Below are 27,968 nucleotides of genomic sequence, written 5' to 3'. Positions count from 1 at the left end.
CTATAGAAGAGTAGAGTGTGACTTACCCTAGCAAGTGATTTCCCTTGACAGTGGATTTGCGGAAGTTGGTAAATATAATCCCCTTTTTCCTGTGCCTTGTCATTAGGGTGTTTGGGCAGTACTGATATGCAAAGAAACATCTTGTCCTCAGAACACTCAGGACTTCATCCAATTTGCATAACACTGACAGCCATTTCTACACCTTCTGAAAACAGCCCCAGCACAATAGTGTTTGGCAGCAGCACTAATCACACAGCCCCATAGTCCCCGCCCTCTGCGTAAAACTAGGCAGCACCGTACGTGCCTACAGAGCTTATTATCAAAGTGCTCCTTCTGCAGCGTTCAGAAGTGGGAAGGCAGCACTAGGCTTACCCTGAAACAGTAGTTCTAACGCTACATAACCCACGGCTAGTTTTCGCAGCATGCAGATGACAGCCACCACGGGCACCTCTGCAGTACTAGAAAAACCAGAGTGTGGGGAGGGGGGGATGGCACTCTGAGCAGATTAACCAAGCAAAGCCTAATTGTTTACCTGAGAGTTCATCTGCATGATGGGGACATCACTCCAAAAACGTGCTAATAATACTCTGTGACAACAGCAACTGGAACAGTTTTATCACCAGCTGTTGGCAGATATGCCAGCTTGCCTAGGCACAGCACAGCAGCCATTGTGGTGGCATCTGAGCACCTTACAAACAGGTTACAAAATAAAAATTTGTGTGTGTCTCTGCCTAGGGAACAACTCCATAACAAAAGACAGCCCTCAGGAGAACTCCTTTCAGCAACTACAAACTGCTGTTTACTATTAGCTCCCAGCCTTCCCAACAGCAAACATGATGATCAGGGCAGTTCTGCTCCACAGAGTGTGACAAGTGGTTATTGAGGAGGCAGCTCCCCAGGGACTTGGATCCTGCTGCCTTCAATTCTGATTTCCACACTACTGTCATCTTGCTTAGGATGCCTTGATCCTGATTTTCAAGTATCTTTGGTCTCAGCAGCTGTGGCTAGATCTCATTACACTAAACCAACACAAAACAGCAAGTGAAATTTCACTGCCTGCAGATACAGCACATTAAAAGGCTTGTTGAGGTTCCTCCAAGTTAAAGATCAATACAGTTCTTAAGAGCCTAAAACACCAACTAGAAGATCCAAATTGTTTATTTGCACATTCTGTTTTCACACGCCTCACTCAAGGGACAGAAATGTATAAGGTCTTATTCACCTGAACTCCTGTGTGTCTGTCAGCAATGGGAATAGCCCGAGTGTTTTCCTATCAGCCTTCAACTTGTACTTCAGGATAAGGCATTTCGGTGGAGCAGAACGCTGAGGGCCATTCCAGGGAAGCCCTGCTCTCACAGCTGCCCGCTGCACAGCGTGGAAGCTTGCTTGAGTGGTAGAGAGGGCGCAAGGAGCCAGTATGAAAATAAAATTCTCAGAATTATAAATAGTACAAAAGGAAAAATGTCTGGTGCAGCCCACCGTCATACACCTCTCTATAAACTGAAGAGCAGTCAGGGTCTGCCTGGAGGGCAGTTCCTTTCTGTGAAGGGGCAGCCGTCCCACAGGGCGTGCAATTCCACATGAGTCAAGGTGCCAGGTATTGAACGACAACATCCAGTCCCCCGAGCAAAGGGAGTGCCAAGGGAACAGAACACAACTGCCTCCTCCTAAGCAGTGGCCTGGGGATGATGCAACACCTGTGCTAAGTCTTTCAGGAAGGAATCATGCCTTTGTTCCGCTTTCTGTCAGCCATGACGCGTCGATTATGGTTAGCTCTTGTGCTTTTGTTTGCTTCCTTCTTCCTTCGTTCCTGCACTGTTTCCCGGTTCTGCCCATGGCCCTTCATGTTCCCAATAACAGCAGAGCTGTCGTGCTTGTGCCTGGAGTATACAGAAAAAGGACATCACAGCAAGAACACTGCACACCTGGGGGGCAAAATACACCGATCCCAAGAGACAATTGGGTTTGAGGAGTTCAGCCATCAGGTACTGAGCCTTGGCTCACCCCAGCTCTGCAGGGCTCCTGCAATAGCTGAGGATCAGCATTAGCCACACAGTGACAATATGTTCTACACATTGAATCTGTCAGCTAAAACCAGCTATTACGCTGTCCTGAAATCCCTGTGGAGCGGTTCAAGCTCTAGGAAGCTGTGCTCTCCAAGATTCCATCTTGCACAGGGTTCTGCTGCTTGTGACAAAGGGACATATACGCCCATTTGATGGGATAGAACAACCAGCTGTGGAAGTAAAAGTTGGGTGAAGAAGTTGACGCCATTGTGGTGGTGACCCTGATGCACAGGAATGTTAAGGAACAGGTATACCCTCAACAATTCCAGTCAGCAGCAAAACACCTACTAACTGCAGAGCCACGGTTTCACCCCACAGAGGGACACGCTTACTCACCCCTTCCTTGCAAGGTAAGCCAGCCGCCTGGCTTCAGCTCTCTCCCGCAGTACAGCTGGGTCCTGCACAAAATGGTCCTACCATGGGAAGGAAGGAAAGAGGTCAGTAAACTCATCAGTATCATGCTAAAGGCTAGAGCAGGAGGTGATCCTGTTGGACCATGGAACAGAGTCAATTCACTGTTCATTATCCCTTCTGGCTGAGCCAACAGGATTGGTGTCAGTGACTCTTAACACAGAATCTGGCAGAAAATCTGACTGAGACGTCTTCCCACATCCTACCTCTGCCAGCAACACCATCAGCATCACTATTTTCAGTATATCCATGACAACAGAGCATTAGTGACCCTCAAAGTGTTCTGCTGGCATTGTCTGTCTATGGAATAAAGGAGATTAAACCTCTCCATGGAGTAAGTGTCATTGCTCCAGTATGGTTAGCCTAGGAAGCAGTGGATAGCTGTACACGGGGGACATTTCACAGTTCAGCAGACCGCAGAAGTAGCCACTCTGAAAAGCAGCTCAGTCTCCATGCTACTGTTAGAAAGATTCACTCTCTGAAAGAGGAAATCTGTTCCACACCACTTTGCAGGTAAAGCAGAGTAAATCTCAATGCAACTCCAACCGTCAACTAAATGTCACCTTTGTTCTTTCCTTTTCAGCTTCCTCCTCCTCTTCTTCTTCCTCTTCCTCTTCCTCCTGTCCTTCCTCCTGTCCTTTAGGTCTCAAGACCTGAGGAATTGTGAATGGCCTGAGAATTAAGACACAAAGAGTAAGTAATGAAAACAGTACAGTCACAAACATTTCACTGAACAGATACCCTTTTTGGTTTGCATCATGTCTTTCAAAAATGAGAATCTACACATTTCAGGGAATTGCTTCTTTTTCTGAAGAAAAAAAAAAAAAAGAGACACACCCAGTAGCTAATGACACATTTACTATGGGCAATTAACAAGCACATGTTCTTCAGTGGGGAATGTTCACTATGAAGCTGTTACTGAAAATAATAGTAGTTAAAAAAGGAGCAGGTCAGGAAAAACCTAAAACCTCTTAATGAATTTCTCCAAGGAAACAACTGCTTCCTCTGGGAGATGGGGATCCAGGCACAGCCACAAGGTATTAGTAAGGAGTACACTGTGCCAGGCTTTAGTTCACCAGTCAAGTTATACAAAGACAAACTCTCAAGCTCAAACTCGGACAGAAACATTAATGCTCAGAAAGTGCTGTGCTCTAAACCCTCTCCAACTGGTCATTGGTTATCCATGGACCCCAAATTTTATTGCTGTGCCCCAGTTTCATACAGCAGGAAATGCTTGGAGAAATCCATTGAGCTTTATGAATCCTACTGAACACAGAGCGGCAAGGTGCCTGGAGGCAGAATTTACCACATGCCTATAGCTCTTCTTAAGCTGCATGTGCTTAAATTCTGTTGGAATTCAGATCCACCATTCCACTGTCAAAGAAATAAATGTAAAACCAGAAAAGCCTTTGTTACTTCAAACCTATAGATCTAGTTTTCAGCAGCAACATCCACTAGTATGTTCCTACTGCCTCCCTAGGAACAGTGAGCACCTGAGATAGGGGAAAAGACCCGAGTGCCACACTGTTACTGGAAAACCACAAAAAGGATTTAAATTGAACCCTCACCACACTTTAGGAGGAAAAAAAAAAAAAAAAGGGACAAAGGAACCTCAAAGATGCATTTTGGTTTGAGGTTGGAAACAGTGACATCTGCATAATACATCAGAATTTAAAAGGCCACTTTCAGAAATGTTAAACCAGCTTTTACACCATGTTTCCCATCTCTAACTCCTATTTCTAAAATAAATATTCTACAACACCCATCCCCAACTAACTCTTTGCTTCCTAAAAGTAAATTGTCTCCAGCTGTCAGTTATTGTGGAGAGTGCAGTGCAGTCCATCAAGGACTGAATTCCAGGTGTCAGCACTCTGAGATGTCAGAGGGGATTGGGCAAGGAGAAGTCCAATCGTGCAGTCTTCTAAATTTTGAGGTTTTCCTTTGCTAACCAGTTATTTTACATTGCCCAGCTATACCCACTCCTGATTACTCAAGATAGCCCATTTTCCCCTGCTGCAGGATAGCTGTTCTATAAGCAGAAGCACTGCTGAGTGCAAGTTTCAACATAATGGCAAATTCCCCTCTTAGATTTGTTGATTAGTTGAGGCAATGGCTGAGTCCTGCAGGCACAGAAAGTGGAAGCCTGAGAACATCCTGGGTGCATGTCATGGCAACACCCCCCACCAACAGCAGAAGACAGACCCAAATCTCCCTCCTTGCATGTTACAGAGAAAGCAGCAGCAGAGAGAAAGGTAGCTTGAAACGTGCACATACTTATTGAGAAACAGAGCCAAACCCCACTGTAGAGCAGGTTTGTGCAAGCCAAGACAACTCTAGGTGGTGATTCCCACCAGCCTCCCATTCACTGAAGCCACAACACCTACCTCCTACTGATCAGCTCATCATCTGAGTCAGCATCATTTGCCCCAACTTGGTTTCCATCGTAAGTGTCATCGTACTCATCCTCATAGTCTTCTCTGTAGAGCTGAGCTTCTCCTTGCTGCACAGGAATCTCCTCCACAATCACACTGTACTGGTTGTAGCGTTCCTTCTGCTCAGCAATCAGGCGTTTGTCATTCAGCAAGCTTCTGGTTGTCTCCTTCTCCCTCCTGCACTCCACAGCATGGGAACAGAGAGGCAGACACAGAAAGATGGTATGTAAAAACCTTCTCTACAAGTTACCTTTTTCCCCTGCTAGTAAGTGGAAGCTGAAGCAACAGAAATCTCACCTCAAACTCCACAAGCACTACTTAAGCCTGCTTATTTCCCCTCTGATTTATAACAGGGCTGTTTGTCTGGCTACTAAAACCAGCCACTCCTGGCTTGAAACAAAGTAATTTTTAAACAGAAGCCCAGCAAGATTACACAGCAGATAAGAACAGGAATTGGAGACTGCCACTGTCATTTGAGACGGAAAGGAAGCTTTTACAGAAGGCCAAATGCAATCACACTCAAGCTGAAATTTGGCCAAGATCCAAACAAGACAAGAAGTCCCGTGAATCTTGAATGGCAAGCTGTCAGGGCTAAGACTCCAGTGTACAAGACAGCTCTGCAAGGCCCAGAGTGCCCTCTAACACCATGCTGCAGTATCGTCTCACTGCGGTAGCACGCACAGCTGCAAATCACGGACCGGGGCTGCATGAGAGTAACTGCTACATGGACTTGTATGCTCCTATAGTCAAGAACCTCATCTTACACATGCGAGATGCAAAATACAAATGTAGATGGGGAGAGCCAAAAAATTACTGGTGCAGCAAGTAAGGATTAGAATAAGCATAACTAACAGTGAAAAGAATGGAACAGAAAGAAAAAGGAAAGGAGTAGACTAGTGATTCTGACTCAACCTATCTCAAAACACTGCATGTACAATTTTTTGAAAATTTAGGAGGCAAGTAAACTAGTAATTTTAAAGAGAAGAATACCAAGAAAGAGAATTTTGGCAGAGATATTAAAAAGCAGCCACTTCTCGAGATGCTGTGTCTCAAGCCACACAAGCATAAACTCTTCAAAGTCCCATTTCTTAGCCCAGCTAAGTACATGCTTACAGTAAAGCAAGAAGGGATTCCACTGCCAAGTATTCACAGGACAACTTGCAGCCCTTAAATTCTAGGAGGAACATGCACCAGTGGTCTATTTGGCATCTGGATATTATCAAAGAACCCATCCAAGGCAGACCATCAGTGACTCAAGAACGGATTGACTTATGTGACACACTAGCAAGCAGCAAGGAAGTGATCTAAGCAGCCTGATTTTCACTAAGAATTTCAAAACAAAGTAACATTACAAATAGTCAAAGTAACAATTACGGATAGACCTGGTTCCTCTCTTTTCCATGATTCACTCTGTTACATGCCTGCATTTAGCTGCAAAATGCCCTACAAAGCCTCTGGTTAGTTCACACATACCTATGCTGGGATAACATCTTCTGTTGGTATTCAACCTGAGACTGAACTGAGTATTTGATAATTGTTTTCCTGTTGAGCTGGTCAGATGACTGCAGAAGAGCTGCAATGAAATGTTTCAGACACCAATTCCAGGAAAAACAGTGGGATAACTCTTCTAGACCTGTGGTGATCAGGAAATGCTCTGACTTCAGGAGACAGATTCAGCTAGCAATTAAGGCTGGACAGGCACAGACATGTGTGATCACTCTTCAGGATCAGCAAAGAATCACTAGCATCACATATGCTAATATGTTCACTTCCTCATTCTTGTTTCTCTCCTCATCCTGGTGTGGCTTTCTCTTTCACATTAACAGTCCCTGCCCCAAACCACTTATGCTTACTCGCATAGCAGCTAGCGCAATGGGACGCAACCTGGTATGGTTTGTGAAGCACTACTGCGATATCAAGCTTAGGCAGCTACCGCGCCCTGAATACAATCAGAATTTGGTGAGCAAAAGACTTTAAGAAGGAGAAAAAAAAAAAAAAAAAAAAAAAGAAAAATTGATGCAATCCAAGTCCAAAGCAGATCTCAGACTAGGTTAGGAGAACTGTTGCCCCAACACGCAGGGTAAAGCATCAGGCTTCTTGCTTGTGGAACAAGGACTACTAAGGAAGTTGCACTTTTAGTGCTGAAAGGACACTCTTCATATTCATGTGGAGCTCTGACATTAAATCCCAGAGAGCAAAGCACTATAAGCTTATCCTTTGATTTAGTTAGGTATGGTCAACTTCGGGCATAAGGTGTAAATTGCTTATCACAGCCTAGTTGCTTCAAGGTTTTAAAAGACACTCAAAACATAAATAACATGTCTAGACTCCTACATGGAGTGTTCTCAGTGTAAGAATCATAGAACCCTTTAGGTTGGAAAAGACCCTTAAGATTACCAAGTCCAACGGTAAACCTAACACTGCCACGTCCACCACTAAACCACGTCCCTAAGTGCCACATCTATACATCTTTTAAATACCTCCAGGGAGAACCATTTTGAAATGACGACATAGCCTGAGGGAGGTCAAGAAACACCAGGAGTAAAAGGATAATCTCAAGAGGTCACATAACAGAACAGCAGAAGAGATGACAACTTCCTCAAGGAGTGGTGTTACCATTGGATAGAAGACGCAGTCTCCCTGGCAGCAGCTGGAGGGCAATGCCATGGGAGCAGGGTCCCACAACCCTGTCCAGGGATGATTTACAGCTTTCAAAGCTCTGAGTGATCTGCAGAGGGAGCTCTGAGCAGGGTTATTCCATACACTGGATACACTGTGCTGAATTGGGACAGTGCTCTCTGGCCTTGTCCAGCTGCTGCAGCAGCTACCCACTTGTACTAGACTTTGGAGAGATGGGAGATAACCAAGCATGCCTGTGCACAAAGCCCCTGCTGACAAGGTGCCTGCCGGCACTCTGAGCAAGGCTATATGATGAGGAGAAAGGAGGGAGATTGTGTCTGTGAATTCTTAGCTATGGACACTTCAAAAGTCATTGCTTTGACCAGAAAGAAAATAATTTTCTTGCCTAGTTGAGGCAGTATAAACACTATAGCACTGCTGCTGAGAAGGTGTTTGATTGGACTTCAGGACAAAAGGGGTTTTCTCCTGAGAGTTTGATGCAGCTTTGCAACCAAAACCTTAACCAGGAGCCCCCAGGGTCATGTGGTTTAATCTCCAGCCAGACTTTCATTGACCCTCTGTGTAAATACATACTAACGTAACGATCACACTTGGCTGGTTAGAGGAAGTGTTTAAGAAGAATCTGAAACAAGCCAACCATATTATAGAGATACAGTTGACATCAACAGAAGCCAGCAGGGCAACGCCTTATCCTAAATTTGCATGGAGTGTGGCACGGCACAGCATGCCAAACTAGGCAGAAAGGCAAGTAAATGCCCTTCTGCAGGAAGCTTACAGCAGCAGGAACAACAAAAGTAGTCTGGTAAGCCACTGAGTGTTGTCAGATGGATTGAAGTAGATGGATATTGAAGCAGACGGTTTTTGAAGCTTCACTTGGATCTAAACCAAATCATTATTTATTCTCAGTTCTGAGTCACAATCCCAGGCTCATAGAGATGGCTGTTTTTCAAGGTTTGTTGTTCAGTACAAGTTTAACATTATGACCAAGAAGCAAGAGCCTGACATTACAAATGAGCTCAGCAGAGCAATCTCTATCAGCATACAGAGGAAAGCCAATTAGGAAAAACACTAACTGAAACTAAACCCCTAATAATATTTCATTTTACTTTCCCAGAGAAACAGAAGGAACAGGTGGGAAACATTTTTGATAAGCCTTACCCCCTGCCAACAAATTCCTGCAGGAGGTCTGTATGAGAAACAAATTTGCAGGTTCGCAGATATTTATTCCTCCTGACAGACAGGGTTAATTAAAGGTGCATGATACTCACCGCTTGCCTTTTTGTATCCGAGAAACATCCACTGAATCCCTACTGAAAACATCAAACTCATCATTCTGGAAAACATTATAACGAGACGTGACTAGAGGAGTAGGGTCTGGCTTCAGCTGTCTGTTAAGAAAAAAAATAAAATAAAAAAAGAGAATAAAACCTGAGGAAGACCAAGCCCTCTCCTTCCTAAGACCTTGGTTTATTCTTTGTCAGTCTCAAAGTCATACACAGCATGCCAAGATCCTCTTCATGGCGCTGGCTGACTGGGTCACAGATTGCAATTCCTTCATTTCACAGCCACACTATAGCACATGCACGACCACTACATGTCATTGGTCTAAGATAAAAGGCACAGTCTTTGTGGCTTATCTTTGTAGGGAAACTAAAGCTACTTATAGAAAGCAAAAAGAAAAATTCTTCTGTTCATTTAAGAATAAGTAAAACTGTACAGCAGCATGGAATATTCAACAGACTGCCTGGTCTCAAAACAGTGACTCAGTAAAGACAAACACTAAGTATGATGAATGGCATGGTGAAAAAAATTCCAATAATTTGCTGTTGTAGATTTCAGGATATTTATCTCCCTATGGTTCCTTCTTAATTCTTTCTCAGGGTTCCAGGTTTACATTTGTTCAACTTCTAAGTCAAGAGACCATTATTTTTACATTCATTTTGTTGGTGCTGTTAGCTCAGCTGGGCATCTGAAAATGCCGCTGTGCTCACTTCTAAAATCAGCAGTGATCAAAATTCTACATTTGCTATTGAACTGACAGTTTTGTTTGAAGATGCAAAAGGCAGGGAAAAAAATAATCCTGCCCTATCTTCTGTAACTGCTGGCTTTGCAGAAAAAATACAACCCTTCCAAAAGCCCACCCCACATCATTTGCGCCAAAGTCAGCAGATCTGACTGAAAGCACGAAGATTGTTGCAAAACTAAGATTTTTTACATCATTTTTCTGATAAAGATGCTTTCCTTTTTTAATGCCACAATGAGACAGTCTGCCCACTCCTCCATGAAACGTGAACAAACAGCACATTCACATCCTGACACTCAGTCAGGAACTGCTGTTGCAGCACAAACACATGCTAGCAGCTGCAGACAAACTAAGACAACTCAATTCCACCGCCAGCTATAAACCCTACATCCCATGTACAATCCAGAGAAGCAAGCAAAAGCCTGGCAAGTTTGTCAAATGGTAGATGAAAATGGATGTGAATTGCCATTTCCAGTCTCTCTCTGTTTCAAATTCAATTGCAAAACAGTGGCGTGTCAAACACCGTATTTGACCCTGCAGGTTGAATTTCACCTGAATTAGCTCCTTTGAAAATGCTCTTTCCTGCAGGACAGCTAGGATTTTAACACTTATGACCCTGCCCTCGGCAACAAAATAACTTCTGCAGGCAAAACATTCCATGGTCCAGTCCAGGCTAAGCCAACATCGCCATGATGGAATCTGAATGGCTCTTATTTGAGCATTTAATATACAAGTATTTTTGTCCTCCTGTCACAAACACAACCCAGTATGTGCTCTACTGAAATGCGGAGCAGTGAATGTTCCAGTCCTTCGCAGGGACACAACAAGGGCAGAAATCTAGCAACAGATGGCAATGAGAAGCTTTCGCTGCAGCTGTCTACCCCAAGATAATGCACATGCTACTTCTTAGAGCTCTACAAGTGTCTAACCTTCAGTAAGAATGATGTTAAATAACCCACAAAACCAAAAGGCATCAAAGCCATGCCAGAAGTCATCTCACACCTTTGCATTGTTCGGTCCAGCTTATCCAGGTATGGCACCAGTTTATCTTCTAGAATGTTGTTGATCACTTGCTCTGCATTGTAACTGTACTCTTCCAGGCAGGCCAGGATGAAGCCCTCACCAAGGTCTGGCAGCAAGTCTTTCACTTGAGAGATCAGAGAGTCCAGCTCCACACCTGACACCTTGGCAATGGGCGCAGCAGTTGCACCGGCACACTACATGTATCAAACAGAATTGGTGGCATTACTGGAAAGAGACAGCAGCTGAAGGAAGGCAGGTATGCACATTAAAAAAAGGGAAAGCAACAGTCTGGGTTATCAGAAGTCAAAGACAGAAGTCAAAAGAAGAGAAATCAGTTAAGTTGTTTACACAAGGTCTACAAGACAGACTAGGGCACACAACTACTTCTGTCTGTCCCCGAGTCAGCAAGGATACTTTGGAGAATCCCTTCCTCAAATACTGAGCTGTGCATTTAAAAAATATGCACATAAACTACAGTGATGAAGTACAGTATGTGAATCAACCACAGCAACAGGAAACCCAAACCAACAGGAGTTAGAAGCAATTTGCTCAAAGATAAAGCTAAGAGTCATATGTAGCTTTGTTTCTCATTTTACAAGGCACATGGGGCTGCACTGAAATGTAGCAAAGGTAAGAAATCAGACTAAATCTCCCGTGATCTCCAAAACCAAGCAAACCAATCTTCTCTTCACAGATGAAGTAAGGACAGAAAGAGCAGAACCCAGCTCTATCCACACAGCTCTACTCACCTCATCCTCTGATGCATATGCAGCCCCGAGCTCTTCCACATCCTCAGCAGTGCTTTCTGGTATTGCTGATGCTCCATTAGATGCTGCTGATGGTGTTGGATCTTTAACGACTTGTGCTTTTTTCCTGTCTACCCCTTCCCATGCACTTTCCACTGCCTGGAGGATATAGGCTGTCCTGGTCTCATCTCTAAGAAGACAGCATTAAGGACATTTGTAGACGCACATATTCAGATGTCACCTTGAAGTAACTATGCAATTTTCAGCAATTCCCAAGCTGGTGCCTACATCAACATTCCCTCTGCCCCCGGCCGCCACCCCCCCCCTTTTTTTTTTTTTTAAGAGAAAACTTTCCATCACTCATGGCCACTCATGTAGCTTAACCAGAGGCAGTAACAGTGGAAATGCCACTGATGTGAAGGAATCTAAGAGCAGCCAGGTCTGCAAAACCCCAAGGTGACAGCAAAGGATACAGTGTAGAGGATGCTTGCTGAAGCAGACTGACATCATCCTCAACAGGGAACAACTCATCATAGTCACGGAGAAATCTGAAAATGCAGGAGCAAGTTTAATCAGTCAAATTCAGTTAAGTTACCAGCAGACCTGTCACACACCACCATCCCTGCTGTGCTACTGACTTCCTCACTGCCCAGGCAGGAACACACATAACCTCTCACCCAATAATGGATTCCAGCACACACTGCCATGTCTGATTTTGCTCCCATTACACTGCAACAACACTTCCCCCCAAGCCATCACAGCCAGTTGCAACACTCCTCATGAAGTTAAGACCTGTAACCCAGTGCTGTGTTACACAGAAAATATGGTTTATGATTCGAACATGATCAGAATGACAGCATCATCAGAAGGACAAGATTGAATTCCCAGTTTTGCCACTTACTCACTTTGCATCTTCAGCATTAGCACTTAACATCTTTCTGGTCTGGTCACCCCAGTTGAAAAGCACAGACCAGCAGTAATAGTCTAACTTGTCAAGGTAGCTAATGGCTAAATTACTATCCTCCACTTTAAAAGCCTGGATTAAACAGAGTGAAGAATAACATTCTCCAGCATCACACAACATCCTCCTCACCTTTACAATAAAGCCTGTACTGCAGTCTGAAATCCTCTCACAGCAGTTCTCCCAACTAGTTAGAATGATTTCTAACTCCCAAATGCATCATAATGCCTCATAATAATGTCTCGGGCAATTCTGTTGTAAAGAATGGAAGAGGAAGGCAAGCTGACCCTCCCCTTGGGCCCCTTTTCAGCCAGACTCACCTCCTTTCCTGAAGCACTGAGGTGAAGATCTGTAGAAATTCCTCAATAAAAGGCTGAATATTCTCACAGCTGCAGAAAACAATGGCACAACAGAGTGAAAAACTCAGTGTAAGTCTACCGCATCACACAATCTCCATATTCTGCCTCACTAGCCAAACCAGTCACACTTACACAAAAAGGGAAAATCCCATTTGAAAGTAGATTTCAGATCACGTTTTGGCTTTCACAGGAACAATGCATCAAACAAAAACAAGTTTTTTTATGGCTTCAGCAAACATTTCAGCCAGCTAGATCTAAAGTCATGTCACAGAATTACAAGACTTGAGACAGACTTTACTAACTATAGTTTGATGCCTCAGACTTGCAATAAGCAGAAAAGGGCGTGTAGTGCTTTTGTAATTGCACTCTTATTATGTGTCTTGGGATTATACCAGTGAACCTCCCAGAAAGTATGTGCTCACCTATGTAAGAGCATAGGCCAGGCAAACTCCTATTGCAACCTTTCTGTTATAATGCATACACATCCCATTGCTGCTGATGCATCAAGCCTCACAGCAAGACAGAACACTGTCTGCAGTAGGCCAGTTTTAAGAAAAAGGTGTTTCTCTAGAAGCCAGGCACATCATTTTCACAGTAGCCTCAGCTACCATCAAACCGAGGATGAATTTATGGAGCTGTTTACTACCTCTGAAGCATATATAGTTCTTAATACTGTGGAATCTGAACATGTTACACTCCTTGGTTATATATTCAATATTCCAGTGGGGACTGAAAGGCAATACTCAGGTAAGAAAGGGCAAGGCTGTTATTGCTCCTTTAAGGATTGGATTTACAGCACGGATGGGTTCGGTGATAAGAGTCCAGGTCACAGAGCAAGTCAGGGAAGCAAACCCAGGTCTTTCATAAGGAATTCCATGAACAGACCCTCCTCATCTTCCTGGAAAACTCTAATGATATCAAAAGAGGGAAATATTCCAAGCAGAATGACAGCTGCAGAGACCAGCAATCTACAAAACCTGTGACAAGTACAGACAAAGAGAGACCAGCCCAAGGGAACACTGGCCTTGCAATCAAGATCTAGGTTCTCAGCTCTGTCCCCAACAAGCAGCATGATTTTGGGTCACTTCCTTTCTCTACTTTAAAATAAGGAGAGTTATATTTGCCTTCTTTTTGAGATTGTTAACTGATAGGTCTATGAGTAATTTTCACAATAGGAGCGGGGCAGGAAAAACTAGGTAAAGGCACCAGTATCTAGATTTAAAACATCTGTTTCAGCGATCTGGAACACCACATCACTTTTACTACGGTGTCTCAGTCAAGGTGACTACACACATCATTAGAATTTGCAACTTAGCTACAAACTGAGGCTAGAAAGCTCACTGGACCACAGCATTATCCCACTCTAGTGGGGTAAACACACAGCTCACCACACTGATTCCGGATCATATAGCTTTCTCTGGAAAATTCCTGCTATGCAGGACAACAGACTTCTGATCCTAGCCAAAGTCTTTGGCTACAACCCCAACACAAATAGCAGTATCTGTAAGTTTTCTCCAGTAAATCTGGAAATGAGGAAACAATCTCCCACCACAACAGCAATCAAATAACTGGCTAGTACCACAGAGCCCAAGCGCCAATACCTGCTTTCTAAGATGGGCTGCAGACAGACTTGGTTTATTAGGATGTGGAAAGCTTCTATCATCTTCTTTCTGGAATGTGAAATTCTCCTCCACAAATCAGCAAATACACTTCAGAGAGAGTAAAAGACACTGTTGGTGTCAGCACAAGAAATCTGAATCTTTAACACACCTTTACTCCACTTAACCCTCTGGAGGAGAAATTTCATTAGCAGAATCATTTCTTTGCTGCAAGGATTAGAGATTAAAGCCATTTTATAGTCATTAAGGATAATCCATGCTCTAAACAAAGTTGGTCTCAATCACCAGTTGTCCTGACAGCTAGACACATGATAACTTCACTGTACCAACATAGCCTATGCCTTAAGATGAGACCAATCTATACACAGAAATATCATTCATGTTTTCACGCTTTGTTACAATTTGAATGCATCTCCCATCAAATTTCTTCTTAGACAGCAGTGAAAGAAATCATTACTCACCCCACTGCCCAGGAAAATTTGGAATTAGAAAAGCCATCTCTTCAGAGTTCTTTGAAGCAGCATAAAAAAAGATAGAAAAACTCCACAGAGGTGGGTAAAGCAGCATGAAGTGAATTTTTAACTAAGCCCTGGGACAGTCTTATTGAAAAGAAAAGGCAAGCCTTTGCAGACATTTTCACCTGTTATCCTCATAATGCCTCTTCTTAATTGCAGATTCCAGCTCAGGAATTGCCAATTCATAAAACGAAGCTAATCTGTAGAAAGGAGCAACAAAACAGTAACTGTCAACTGAGGTTTCAAAAATCACTTGCTAAAAGACAAATCAAATGGTTAATTTCATTAAATTCTCCTCACTAGCAGTACTCATTAGCATTACCCCATTTTGTTATTTGTTCCCTGAAACACAAGCAAGCAAATACGCAACAGACAAAGAGCAGCACTCTAAGGAAATCATCAAGGTATCTTTGAAGATGTAGGCATTGGAAAAGCACCATGCTGCTGAACAGAAGAACAATCTGCCCAACTGAGAAGAGTCCCAAATACAAATCTGCATTCTGCAGAGAGCTGATATACTTGAGTCCATCCCAAGACACCCCTCCCACTCCAAAATCCTTATGGCCCTATCTTACTGCATGCTAAAGACTGGCTATGAAACAGGATACGATTTCCAATAAAGTCTTACTGGTCTTGCTATTCAGCTCTGCTCTAGGTGGGCATTTAGATGAAGGTATCCAATATGCAAAAAGCCTACGAGGATGTTTCAATAGGACGGGGCAGGGAAGAAACAAAGAAAGTTAGTCTGGTCCAGTTTCATATTTTACGTGCCAGGCAGCCAACACAGACCCTTTCCTTCAGGGACAGAGCACCAAGAGATGCAGAGAAACGCCCTCACAGAGTAACAGCCAACACTGCTTCATCAGTAGCTGGATGTTACAAATAATGGTTTACAGCACTTTGCACAAAAGCCAAGCTGAACTGATGAGCGGAGGCTCCATTAGGAACATTATGTCCATGTCTGGTATTAAGAGCCAAACATGTTAAATGAGTATCCTTGAGGCAAATGTAGCAGAGGCTGGTTACTACTTCTAGTCAGGGAGAGAAATTAGCAAGTGCCAGCAGATTGATTCAGACTCACAGAGGTTCCAGAAAGATGACATGTAAATCAGTTTTCCCTCCCCACACTCCAAAGACCCAATCATTAGTCCATATTGAGAAGTAATGAAAATGTTGCTGCTGTCCCACCGCACAGGGATCAAGACCATTTTAGCACATCTCTGACATCAACAGTAGAATTAAAAGCAAAAGGCTTTCCTCCTCTGAGTAACCAAGCATGTAAGCAGTGCTGCTTGCCAATCCAAACAGCTACCCGCAGTCCAATCATCTGCTCTTCTTTCAATAACCAACTCAACAACAATATCCAAAGAGGACAGAAACCTACACACCCCAGAGCAGCATTACTCAACCTGTGGTCCATAAACCACTGGTAGCTATGACTTCAGAGGTCTGCAACATGAGTGGAAACAAAAGAAAAATACAAATGTGTGGTTTTTTGCACTAACGAGCAAACAAAACAGGGGAAATAAGGACAATAAATTAACACCTTGCTTGGTCCAAACCAAAGGCTGTTACAGCAAGACTCTACAAGATGATCTGGGGGCTTAAAACACCTGGAGCAAGCTGGGTAGGTGCCACTCAAGGACTTGGAGCCTCTGTGGGAACACAATCTGCTGTCTGGTCCTTGAAACCATCCTGACTCATCACCACTGTGATCCAGAGCTGGACAGGGAATTAGCTGTCAGCCCAGCTGTGATAGGGCTGCCTTGTCATCCTCTCCCAGGCACTCGGCTTTTGTGAAACCTCAGTAATATTCTCTAGAGTAAGGTTTAGGCATAACATTAAAAAAAAAAAAAAAGTTTCTTTTCAGACCTTGATGGACCATTACTCTGAAATCCTTTCTATCTCCCTTGTTCCGGGTCCTACAGCAGGAAGCTCTTTTTGTCCTCAATTCTTTTCTGCTCATCCCTCTCCACCCTTTCCAAAGCACACCGAGTACTGTTTGGCTGGGTTTTGAAATTGTCATGGTTGCCTGGCTCCAGGATCCACCAGAGATAATGACAGAGGCGAACATATAACAGACAAACTCTAGACATCCCTATATTCGTTTATTTATTATTTTGTATTCCTGTCCACATGAACCTAGCAGTCTCTACTTGCATTCAATCTGTCTACTCTTCTAATGATGAAGGGACTGGGACAGGGCACAGCAGCAGATTCAGTATTTTTACTTTGCCAAGACAAACTCTGTCTGCAGTCCAAGATGTACCTGTAACAAAACTCATGTTTTTGGAAGGTCTGGCAAGCCAATGGGAAGACATCAAGAAATGCCCAGAGTGTTGTGCAAGTGTCGCATAAGTACAGCACAATATCCTTCAGCTCCTGAGAGAGAAAAAGCAATTATTGAGAGAAAAGCCAGACAAGTTTTCCTAGGAGCATAGTGTAACTCACTAACAGGGACACATGATGTTCAGACCAAGCCTTTTTCCTGACTGCACAAAGCCAGTCTGCTATCAATTATAAACACATTACACGTTACTGAGTCTAGAGGCAGAGATGTCTACTACTACTACCCTTTAAAGATCTATAATGCAATCCCAACTTCTCATTCTCATTAAAGATTCTGTGAAATTATAAGAATCCTCATCATATTCTGTTTTGGGCAGCTGCTTTGTCCTCAATATATCCTCCACGTAATAGTATTCTTCTTCATCAGGCTGGACACACTGTGTAGCAGTAACACAGGAATTAAAGGGATGATTTCAGTGGTCCATTTCAGTGCAGGATGCATTTCCAGGATAGCTGTAACCACTCCCACACACAAACTGTATGACTAAGATTTTGTAGAAGACTGTGTGCACTGACATGAAGCCTGCTTTTGTACAGCACCCTGCACAAAAAACAAACCTTCAGCAACACACTGTTGTTAAACAAACATTTCTGAAGAAAAATAATGAACTATGATCACTGTCAGGTTACGTGGAGACTTCTGTCAGATACTCTGTTACATTACTCATAAGCTGATTAAGCAAAAAAGATGCCCAGTTTAAAAAGTACCCACAATACAATGGATACAGTTGAAATGCACACAAGCAAAGCAACCAACTCACAGTGGAAAGGCTTTATCAAGTCATATGACAAACAGTGAAACAATGACATGGAACCATGTGCTGTATGAGCCACCAATATTTGGGAACAGAATGACCCTCTGTGGTTATACTGCTCCATGAACTGTTCAGTCTGCAGGACTACAAACAATAAAGTGCAAGGAGCAAGAGTCCTACCTGGAGGGGCATGTTCCCTGGAGTCACATTTACTTTTTCTTCCAATTTCTGGGGCTCAGCAGAGGCTCCTTCACACTGCAAACCACACTTATGCAAAATATTGTTGAACACCTAAATCAAGAGAACAGAACAGTGTTAAAACAGACAAGGGATAGCAGTGGGACGTGCTTTATCTTGTTAACAATCACTGCTATGATCACGTATGCAGTATGGGACTACTTCCATAAAGCACAGAGTGTGCAAGATGAAAGCTGCAACAGACTCTTGCAGGCTGCAGGAGAAGCCACACTGCACTTCTGAAACTCCATGCAACTTGCAAATAATTTAAGTGCAGCTGCATATGGCTGTGGTGCCAAGACAGGGATTGCAGCTAATCCAAATCCTTAGCTATGTGAGAAAAATCAGCAAGCAGGGCCAACACTGGAAGGCCACCTAGGATCCCTGTTTGGAAGGGAGTAGTGAGGCAACTGGGAAGTTAACACCACCTCCTGACGAGCTAGTCCCAAAGTCTTCCTGCCCTCTCCCGTGAGGTTAGCAGGACAGATTTTATGGCTCTTGTTTACAAACAAAGAATCTGGGGAGAAGCTCATGGAATTAGGTTCCAAACTGCTAACAACCTTTGGCATAGGACCAAATTAAAAGCAACTCCTCTAAATTTGCACCTTGAGAGGTTTGTCAAACCCTCCTCCCAGAAATAGGTGAATGGGTGGCTAAAGGTACTCAAGTTGCATACTAGGGGTTAATATTACTACTCTACAGGGCACATAAGCTTCTAAACCTGCACAGGTATCAACTCCTTTCAGTGACAGTGTAAACACATTAATAGTTTGATGAGTCAGTAATGACACAACCTTGTTTGAGCTGCTATATACCTACACTTGAGACACACTGATATCACCCTGCAATGGTTACTAAAATACACAGTAAAGAAACAGAGAAACTGCTCCAACATGGTGTATCACAAAAAGCAAATAGCATCTCTGCTGTTGTCCCCAGTAATTCATTTGAAGGTTTGGCCTTGCATCCTAGAATATTTTTTAAACGCAGTATCACCTCTGAGATTTACCTCTAGCAGTTTCTTAACACAGAGAAAAAAAAAAAAAATAGAACATCGGCTTTCAAAAACTCAAGTGACATTATAGGTATCTTGGGGTAAACAATGTCTTGGGTTTGTTTATTTTTATGCATGGGTGAGATTTTTGAGGACATAAACATGACATTTTCAGGGTACAAAGATGTCAAGGCACCATGATTTCCTCCTCAGCTTATATGTAAATCCTGCTTAGCAAATCTGGGGAATATGAATGCTGCTTATAAAAATTAAAGCTTAGACATGGAGAGGTGCTAAATACCTTTTGTATAGTAACAATGCATCCCTTCCAGCAGATTTTCATTTACTCCTGAGAACCTGCAGTATTAATGCTAACTCATTCTACTATACCAAGTCTCTGCTACTTCTCATGGTCTCCGTTTTGTTGGTTTAAGTTTCAATGCTTCCCCTACAGAGAATACCTTTTGATAAAAAGAATACTTTTTGAACTGCCTAACAAAAATTTCTTGAGCATAACTGCAGAGAACGCCAGAAGCTGAAGGAAGGCAACAGGAAATGGTCATCATTAATAGTTTTAGATAAAGCATAAACTGCAGAAAGTAATCAATAGCAAACACATTCTGCCGGCCTATGACCACATTTGTTCCCTTCCACCCTCCAAGCTATACCACATTTCCAGATGAATTCTGAGCCCTGCGCCAAGCAGGAAGGCAGTACCTGGAGGACAGTGGGCAGAGTTTCGTCTAAGTCACTGAAGTAACTTGGTTGCTGAGTGAAGATATTTTCTGAGAAAAGAGGAGGAAGCACACCATTTCCCATTAATTCAAACATTCATGCCAACGAGCAAATTCGCACCAGAAGATGTACTTGTACCATCACTGACCACCTCCCTTCCAGATACAGCTAATAACCGTTTAGGAGATGGGCACAGGCTCACTTCTCAATGCATGCACAGGGCGTACTCCTGTAAAGCTGGCCCATCAACTCTTCAGTGCAACTGAAGAACTAGTAATGAGAATACGCTCATCAAAGCAGAGCAAACGAGATGCTAGATGATTCATGCCCCAGAGGCTGAATCAATGAATAATGCAAATACTATCACTGAACATTTCTAGGTCCTTTATTTGACAACTGGAGTTGACTTTTAATTACTGATAACAGTTCAGCATACACTGGAAAATGTTCTGCAGAATATTTCTTAAAGGTAATGAGGCTTTAGTAATACCTGCTATTATATTGCTAGGACTTCATTATCTTTACAAAATACTCCACTGAGTAATGGCATACCATTAATCTTCACCAAGTAAGCACAGAAGCCGCTTATTTTCCTGTGAATTACTGTTCACATGATGAAAATTAACAGAGTTGTCCAGCAAGGACAGAGCACGGGTAAGAGTTATGAGACAGGTTTCAGAAAAATTTATACCCTGAGAAGAATCTAAAGTTTATCAAGTTATGAATTACACACCAGAACTGCTCATGCCATTACTGTCACAACATAATGCAAATAACCAGGTAAGCAAATCATTGGTCACTTGCGTGCAGCATTATTGTGCTGCACTCCAGAGCATATGTATAATTCAAATGAGGTTTCATTCACTTCGGTCTTGTTCAGAACATTTTAAGACCCAGATAATCTAAGCTTCACATCTCAAAGACAAATACCTATCTTATCATTCTTTCTTTCCACCTCTGAGACTCGACAGATGGATTTAAGAGTGGAAATTACTGGAAAAGGATAAAGTGATTTAAAAATGCAAAGGTTTATCTAAGCTTTATCTAAGCTTTTCTGGTCTGGAAATTTGGCTGCATCACATGATCTCTAACACTTTTCACGTTAGTCAATTTGGAAATGAGACAAAAATAACTACCAAAGAAAGGAAAAAAGTTTGTTACATGAACTGCAGACGAAGTGGGTTAGAATTTAGGAAGAAGAGCTCACTTAGTCCAAGGTTAGGTGCTCTTCCATCTGTGCTCAGGTGGATGCTAAAGATCACAAGCAGTTCCCTTGTGAAGAGAGCACAGGATAAATACAGAAGCTAAACCAATATGCCCTGTCTGCATTACACAGGTTCTAGCATCCAAGGCTGAGACATTACTTAATACGCACTTGTCACTAAGACTGTACAGAGAAATCTAGGGATAAGAACAGCTTAAGCAGTGCTCTAAAACGCTTTGTAGTTTGAAGGCACTGTATAAATCAATGTCTGCACTGAAATTTCAAGTTCTTCCACTTCATAGACCAGTGATTACCTCATGTTGCACGTTTCACTTGGCTTCCAACTCTGGGAACAAAAGCACTCATATGAGCAGCTGGACTGTAACCCATCTTCTAACCCCACTACCTCCCTGTCCAGGACTTGAGCTGTTTGCCCCTTGCCATTTCTACCAGGATTTTACAGAGCCCTCATGGTCCTCTTACAGTGGCTGAGGACACGTTTAATAGGCATGGGAAATAACTGCTGAGACATAACTGAGCCGTGGTTCATGCTTAATGCCATGAGCCCAGCTCGGGACAGCTAAGCAGCAAGACACAATGCTTTCCTTGACATAAATGAAGTTCCCAAGATAAAAGTAATCTGATCTAGAAATTATAGATTCTAGTTACTGCTGAAAAATTCATTTTCAGAGCAGTAACACTGGTATAAAAACCTACGCATCACCTGCCATGATACAAGTAAGCAAAAGCCTAAATGCAACAAGCTGTTCCTTGGCTTTAACTAACCTATCATCTTCTGGAGCAGGAGACCATTTCCTTTCCCAAAAAGCACACAGAGATCCAGAATCTTAGGGATGTCAAATAGGAAGTTATTGTAAATAATTTCTCCAAAGACAGAAGGCGTGATAAAGTGATCCTACAAAGAAAAGAAAAAAAAAAAGTAATTTAAGGATAATTCATATCTTACTCTGCAAGAACTCCAGCATTATAATGAGACCTGTAAAAACATCTCTCAAAGGTGTATTAAGGATTTTGTCTCATAGAAGGCAGCAATACCGCTTAATACCAGCTTCGGCAGAGCCCTCCATCCCAACACACCCAGCTGCTTGTCACTGGCAGCACCCCACTGGCCTCTCACCACTCACAGGGCCAGGCCGCACCATGAAGTGAACCAATCAACCTAAAAGTTAAAACAAAAAGCTACCTACAGCTTGTTCAGTTCCCAGACCTGGCTCACAACATGGCCAAACAGCCAAGCTGACACAAGAATGGCTCAGCTCAGGAGTAGGCATGAGTAACCAGGCACAGGAACAGCTTAACTGACACTGAAAATATATATATATATATATATATGAAAAAAAAATATCTGTATTTTATTGCCTGAGATTATCGGTACCCTGGAAAAGTAGAATTGAGGCACCAAAGATGACTGCATCAGTAACAAGTACGAAGACGACCCAGGAACTGCAGCTCTATACCCTGACTGCTAGAACACTGTGTCAAAAACATGTGATTCATAACATTGAAGGAATTTCTTCTAAAATTCTAGATGACAAAAATTCCATCATCTCTGACACTGAGAAACATGCAAGCCAAAACAAGATTTTGGATTTTCAGGAGACAAATTTGCCTATGATAGCAAATGTTTTCAATCACAGTGAAAGGTAGTATGCACGTTTTCCCTGCTAAAGCAGAGGGACAGGGCTTTACGCTGGCTAGGCTGAATTTCTAGAACCCCTGCTGACTGCCTGCATGACAACAGACTATTCATTCTCTTCAAATTACTCAACTATAAAATGGTTTCAAATGCTTGTCTGCCTCATTGGAGTGGTAAGATTTAATCAGATCCTGGAATGAAAGACACCATAGAGGTGTCGAGTACTTTTGCTGAAGTGGTGCCAGCTTCAGGCTCCAGCATTCCTTCTGCCTGTTCCCTCCCCAGCGTTCCAACTCCCTCTCCCAAGACCTTTCCTCAAAATGTCATGAATGTCACCATTGTGGTAATCAAGAGAATCAATAAATCAGTAAATAATGCAACAAGAAGCAATGAGGATATCAAGGGAATAATTGCTAAACCACAAGGTGCCCCACTCATCCTGCCCAAAGGCCTCGTGAAAATTCCACAGCTCCTGATGGGAGTTGCACTCACACAATTAGGGCTGAGTATGGCTTTCAATTACGATGCCAAGAGAACAGTAATTTAGAGCAATTTCACTGTGTGTCCAAAACTTGGGGAAAGTTCAAGGAGAGACAAGTGTTAGCACAGATTACGCGACACTGCGTGGCACAGAGGAAGTGGCACTGAGGGAGCAAACACTCAGCTACTGGTGGCTTGAAAAGTCTCTATTCCATGCAGCTGTACAAAGGCCAACTCGCTCCTCCTTTTACAGCGATGTACCATGCCAACACACAGGGCTAACCTGCTATTACTTAGCTGATTGCCTAGGTCACCCTCCTAAGAAATCATCATACAGTTCAGATAACCACTCGGAGCTGAAGGATTATCTCCATACAGAAAAACAGACTGGTAAAAATAGCCAGGGAGAGGAATGCAGTTGGACATGCAAGTAAGAAACAGGATTAATATCTCTAATTGTCTTTTTTCCTAAGCTATACAGCCCAGAGCATCTGCAAGGCAAAGAAATAATTACCTTGGACTCCTTGTGAGTGGACATTCTGAGGAAAGTCAGGAAGACACTCCGATGAAGGCATTTCTGCATGTCAGTCACCTCCGGATGATAATCTAACAATGCATCAAACTTGCGAGGGGCATAGCACAGGTAGGAATCCAGACATTTCTGAAGCGTCTCATCAAATATTACCTTACATAACAGAAGACAAGAAAATGGAAAGAATGACACAAGTTCATAGGCTGCACTCATGGGTAGCCCAGTTAAATTTAAAAGCAATCTAAAACATTCAAGAGTGCTAAAAGGACGCACACATGCATCAAACACAAGCAACCTCTTAAAATCCACAATGAAAAATCTATACAGAAATACTACTTTTTTACTGTAAGGTGTGGTAATTAAAATGCTTGACAAATGACATAATGAGCATATACAAGTCTTTATGAAAGTGATTTAAAGTTCATGGCTTTTACCACCACCTAGGTTGTTCGTGCTTTTTCTTCAGTGTCCACAAAACAACTATTACCTGGCACCAAAATTTGTCATGAGGCAAAGCCAGAAGCCAGTTCAGATCATCTGCAATGAATTTTGCTCGCTCCAAGAATTCTTCCACTAAAGCAGGGTCTCTGACAACAGGTGGTGGTCTGTACAGCACAAAAGACCGATCTGCTTTTATTTCTGGGTGCTGCAGAAAGCCAAGACACTGTATTAAAACTACAGAACAAGTGACAGCAATGCCCCAGTTACCATTTGCACAGCTCACTGAATTTTAGGAAACAAACACAAAATTACATTTTAATAAAATTTGTCAGTCAGTTCCCTGGTAACAGGACACATCAGTGGATTTGTATCCTTGTTTATCAGCAATATTTTCAGACCTTTATAATTTGGTAGATATTGCTCCTTGGATTCTATTAACCAAAAGCCTTGCAAAGCAATCCTCCCACAACTTCAAAACAAACAGCAACAGCTTAATGTTATGCCTTGGAAACATGGCCTGCACGCTCTTTTTCCTCCAAACTGGTTCTTGCACAACAGTCCACGAAGTCAAACTGACAAGACCACCAAATACAGAGAAGAAACATTTCACTACCTTTCCCAAGGGTTACTGAACAGGCTTTCACAAATATTCCCACCCTAGAATGAGAATCCCATTGACTAGCAAGCAGCAGCTTCAAGCTCTGCCTCCATCCACACGTATGCCCAGGGTAAATCTCCTCATGAGCAAGCAGCATTAACGGCAGGTCCATTTCTGCAACACGCCCAAAACATTCTCTCTATGCCTTCTCATTTCTTGGAGAAGAGTTACTGTGGATTTAATTCTATTTCACCAAGCTGAAGCCACAGGGCGTGAGGTCACAGGATGCAGTAAGTGGATGGACTTATCCCAGTGCTATAGGTCAGAGCTAAACTTCACACAGAGCTTGCAAAAACTCCTCCCAAAGCATCCTCTCTGCTGCAGCAAAGTTTACATTACTAATAGGACTGTTCCTTGAAAGAATAAGTAGTTTTGGGAGAACACAGCTTACTACAAAGGTTGAACACAGTAAGGTTTTCTTGGGTTTTTTTGGATGGTGCGTAAATGAAATCTCAACTATCTGAATGTACTAAAATGTAAAGAAAATTTCTTTAACAGGCAAGCTAACCAAATTCCATCATATCCTGGTCCAAGGGGTAGTTTTGCCTGTGCCTCAACATAAGACAATTATTTATTAAAGATCTTGTTCGGCTTTTAGGAAAAACACAGCTCACCAGTGCAGGTAAAGTTCTCAGCTTCCCTGACTTGGGATCCCTTTCTGTCAGCTGGAGCTCATCCAGAGGCAATGTTGGCATCTCGATGACTTGTTCCTGTCTTCAGCAAACAGAAAAACAAAGGCAGCACAGGGTGCATTGTACAAAGTCAGTCAACCAAAAGCATAACAAAAGAGGCTACAGCCTTACTGTAACACACATACACACAGTGGCTGGAAATACAGCTATGCAAAGCAATTTATACACCACCCAAATGCCAAACCTTGAGGGAACACCCAAGAGCCACCTGCACGTGCCTCAGAAGAAACCTGTAACATAGCGCTGTACTTTCATCCTTGTTCCTTACCGAGAGGCCACAGATATCCCCCAAGAAAACAAAAAGCATTTTGGGACACCGTTTAACATGGAAGCTTGATGTTTAGATCTGGTTCCTGGACGGCTGGGCTGAACTCTCTGCTTTTGCAGTCTCTTTTAATGCTTGCAGTCTACTTTCTGACAGCATAAATTGGAGAGGCAATCAAAACACATCCTGCCAACATACTATTAAAAGAATATTTTTGGTGCTTACGTGGCAGAACCACTCAGTACTCTCCAGACAATGTACATAGGGCGAGCCTACAAAACACAGCCTTCCTCTCCCCTGCCAATTCCCCTGTGCTCACAAAACCACGTTTTAATCTTCAACAGCATTTTTAGGCTCAGAAACATTTCAATTAACTCTCTGAATTTAAGTGTAAGTCAAACATCAGAGTAATTAAAAAGAAAGTATGTTACGTGCATTGTTAAAGCACTTCAGATATTAACAAAAAGCGAAAGCTGCAGGTTAACTGAGCTTTTAACTTCTTGGGGGATTTCCAGTATTATGATTTCTGCGAAGTGGTACCAAAAAGTTATGTTCTTGTTAAGGTCCAAGATCACATGTCTCCTTATATGCATATTTAATTGCATTCACAGCGCCTGGGCAGAATAATAATTAAAAGAGAAGTGTCTCTACAGCTGAACAATACTGATTCAGGAGCAAGTTTAGACAGCAAGTGAGAGAGTAACATTTTTAGTTCCAGAGAATTTGTCACCTATGGATTCAAGCAAAAATTGCATCATCTAAGATTATACAGTTCAAACTACAACCCCCAAACTTACAGTAGAGCAACGTCAATACACACAGCTTAGCAAATTCAAAATAATTATGTCTTTTCAAGGGAGTTTTAAGATTAGAATACTGACAAGAACATGTCCAAGTTTTTATGATAAACAATTTATTTTGAAAAACAAAACCAAAAACTTTTTAGTAGAATAAGCCAAGCTTGTTTTTTTCAATTCTTGTCATATACTTAATTTGGCTCTTTAAAATTCGTAGAGTAATTTTGAAAACTGCACATAGAAGCATGTATTTGCAACAAGAAAAAAAATATGTCAAGTGTCTCATTTCAAGCCTGCCAAGCATCAAATCTCCAGCCCAAGTAAAAAACATCTTGAAAGAGGGAGGCCCTCTAGCCAGAAGCTTATTCATCTGGAGAAGAGAATAATCCCAAGTATGGGATATCCTCAACAGAGAATTATTCCTGATCACTATCACATGCTTTTGTCCTCAAGAGGTTTGGGGTAAACTACAAGAATATGATTAATTTGGCACACTCTGTGATTTCAGGCACACAGCGTAAGAGCCAAACAGCCCCAACAGAGAATACAATGAACCAGACTTTTGCCAGGGAGACTTATTTCCACAGTGCCAGCAACATTCTGCCCTGTACCTCCTAACACCTACCAAGGTGGGCAGACAAGGGCACAACCAGGGTGAGGTGCATGCTGCTGGGGCCGAGGCACCCACCACAGCACTGCTGGCAGCAAAAGGGTGTGACACTGCAGCTTCTCTAACAACAGAAGTGTACTTTGGATGTACTGCTAAAGAGTCAGCCAAAGCCCTGGCAGCCCTTTACCTCCTTTGACACCACCAGTGCTGATTTCTCCTGCTACTGCACCTCCAGGCAGCCAACAGCAGGCACCTACCCCTACTGCCAAGCGAGGCACCAAACTGAGCTCTGCCCACACCTCCCTGCACACCCTCCCACCCGTATGCCACCGCAGCCACCCCCCAGGCCCAGCCCCCGCTCCAGCCACCACCACCAGCCCCAGGCCCCGGCACCCCACCAGCTGCTTCCACTGGCTCCAGGCCCTGCGGCCCCCTGGGGCCCCGCCAGCCCTACAACAGCCGCAGCCCTGCCGCTCCAGACACCACTCGGAGCCGTCACCCCGCCACGTCCCCTTGATGGGCCCCGCCTCGCCGGGCCCTGCCCAGGACCCGCCGTCCTGCCCAGCCGCAGCCACATACTCCCAAGCGCAGGCCCAGGCCACGCCCAAGCCCAGCCGCCCCCGCACAGCCCCCGCCACGGCAGCGGAGCCCCCGTTACCGGGCAGCCCCGTCCCGCCGCAGCCCCGCCGCCAGCACCACGCTTCCGCAGGCAGGCGGCACTTCCGGTGCCGGGCGGAAGTGGCGGGGGGGCGGAGCCCGGCCAGCCC

General features: G+C 43.3%; 1 protein-coding gene across 6 annotated transcripts; it reads right to left on the bottom strand.

Annotated features, from left to right (window-relative positions):
- Positions 1-1,140: 1,140 nt before the first annotated feature.
- ASCC2 (activating signal cointegrator 1 complex subunit 2) lies at positions 1,141-27,968 on the bottom strand. 6 transcript variants are annotated; one of them, XM_056326606.1, is made up of 19 exons: positions 27,860-27,968; positions 25,452-25,551; positions 24,226-24,384; positions 23,721-23,891; positions 21,856-21,985; positions 19,848-19,915; positions 18,080-18,190; positions 17,065-17,177; positions 14,921-14,995; positions 14,263-14,370; positions 12,623-12,691; positions 11,815-11,889; positions 11,345-11,531; positions 10,575-10,789; positions 8,818-8,937; positions 4,862-5,086; positions 3,041-3,149; positions 2,403-2,479; positions 1,141-1,880 (listed from the first exon to the last, which is right to left on the bottom strand). In XM_056326606.1, exons 2-19 carry the CDS (start codon positions 25,530-25,532, stop codon positions 1,712-1,714), a joined length of 2,262 nt encoding a protein of 753 aa, XP_056182581.1. In that variant the 5' UTR covers positions 25,533-25,551; positions 27,860-27,968; the 3' UTR covers positions 1,141-1,711. The 6 variants fall into 6 exon arrangements, with proteins under 6 accessions (XP_056182581.1, XP_056182587.1, XP_056182601.1 ...); XM_056326612.1 differs by having other exon boundaries at positions 27,781-27,916; XM_056326626.1 differs by having other exon boundaries at positions 25,452-25,547; positions 27,860-27,896.

The sequence above is a fragment of the Falco biarmicus genome, chromosome 1 (genome assembly GCF_023638135.1).
Source record: "Falco biarmicus isolate bFalBia1 chromosome 1, bFalBia1.pri, whole genome shotgun sequence".
Taxonomy (NCBI): domain Eukaryota; kingdom Metazoa; phylum Chordata; class Aves; order Falconiformes; family Falconidae; genus Falco; species Falco biarmicus.
Note: the sequence above shows the minus strand (reverse complement) of the source record. Positions and strands in the feature narration are given on the sequence as shown.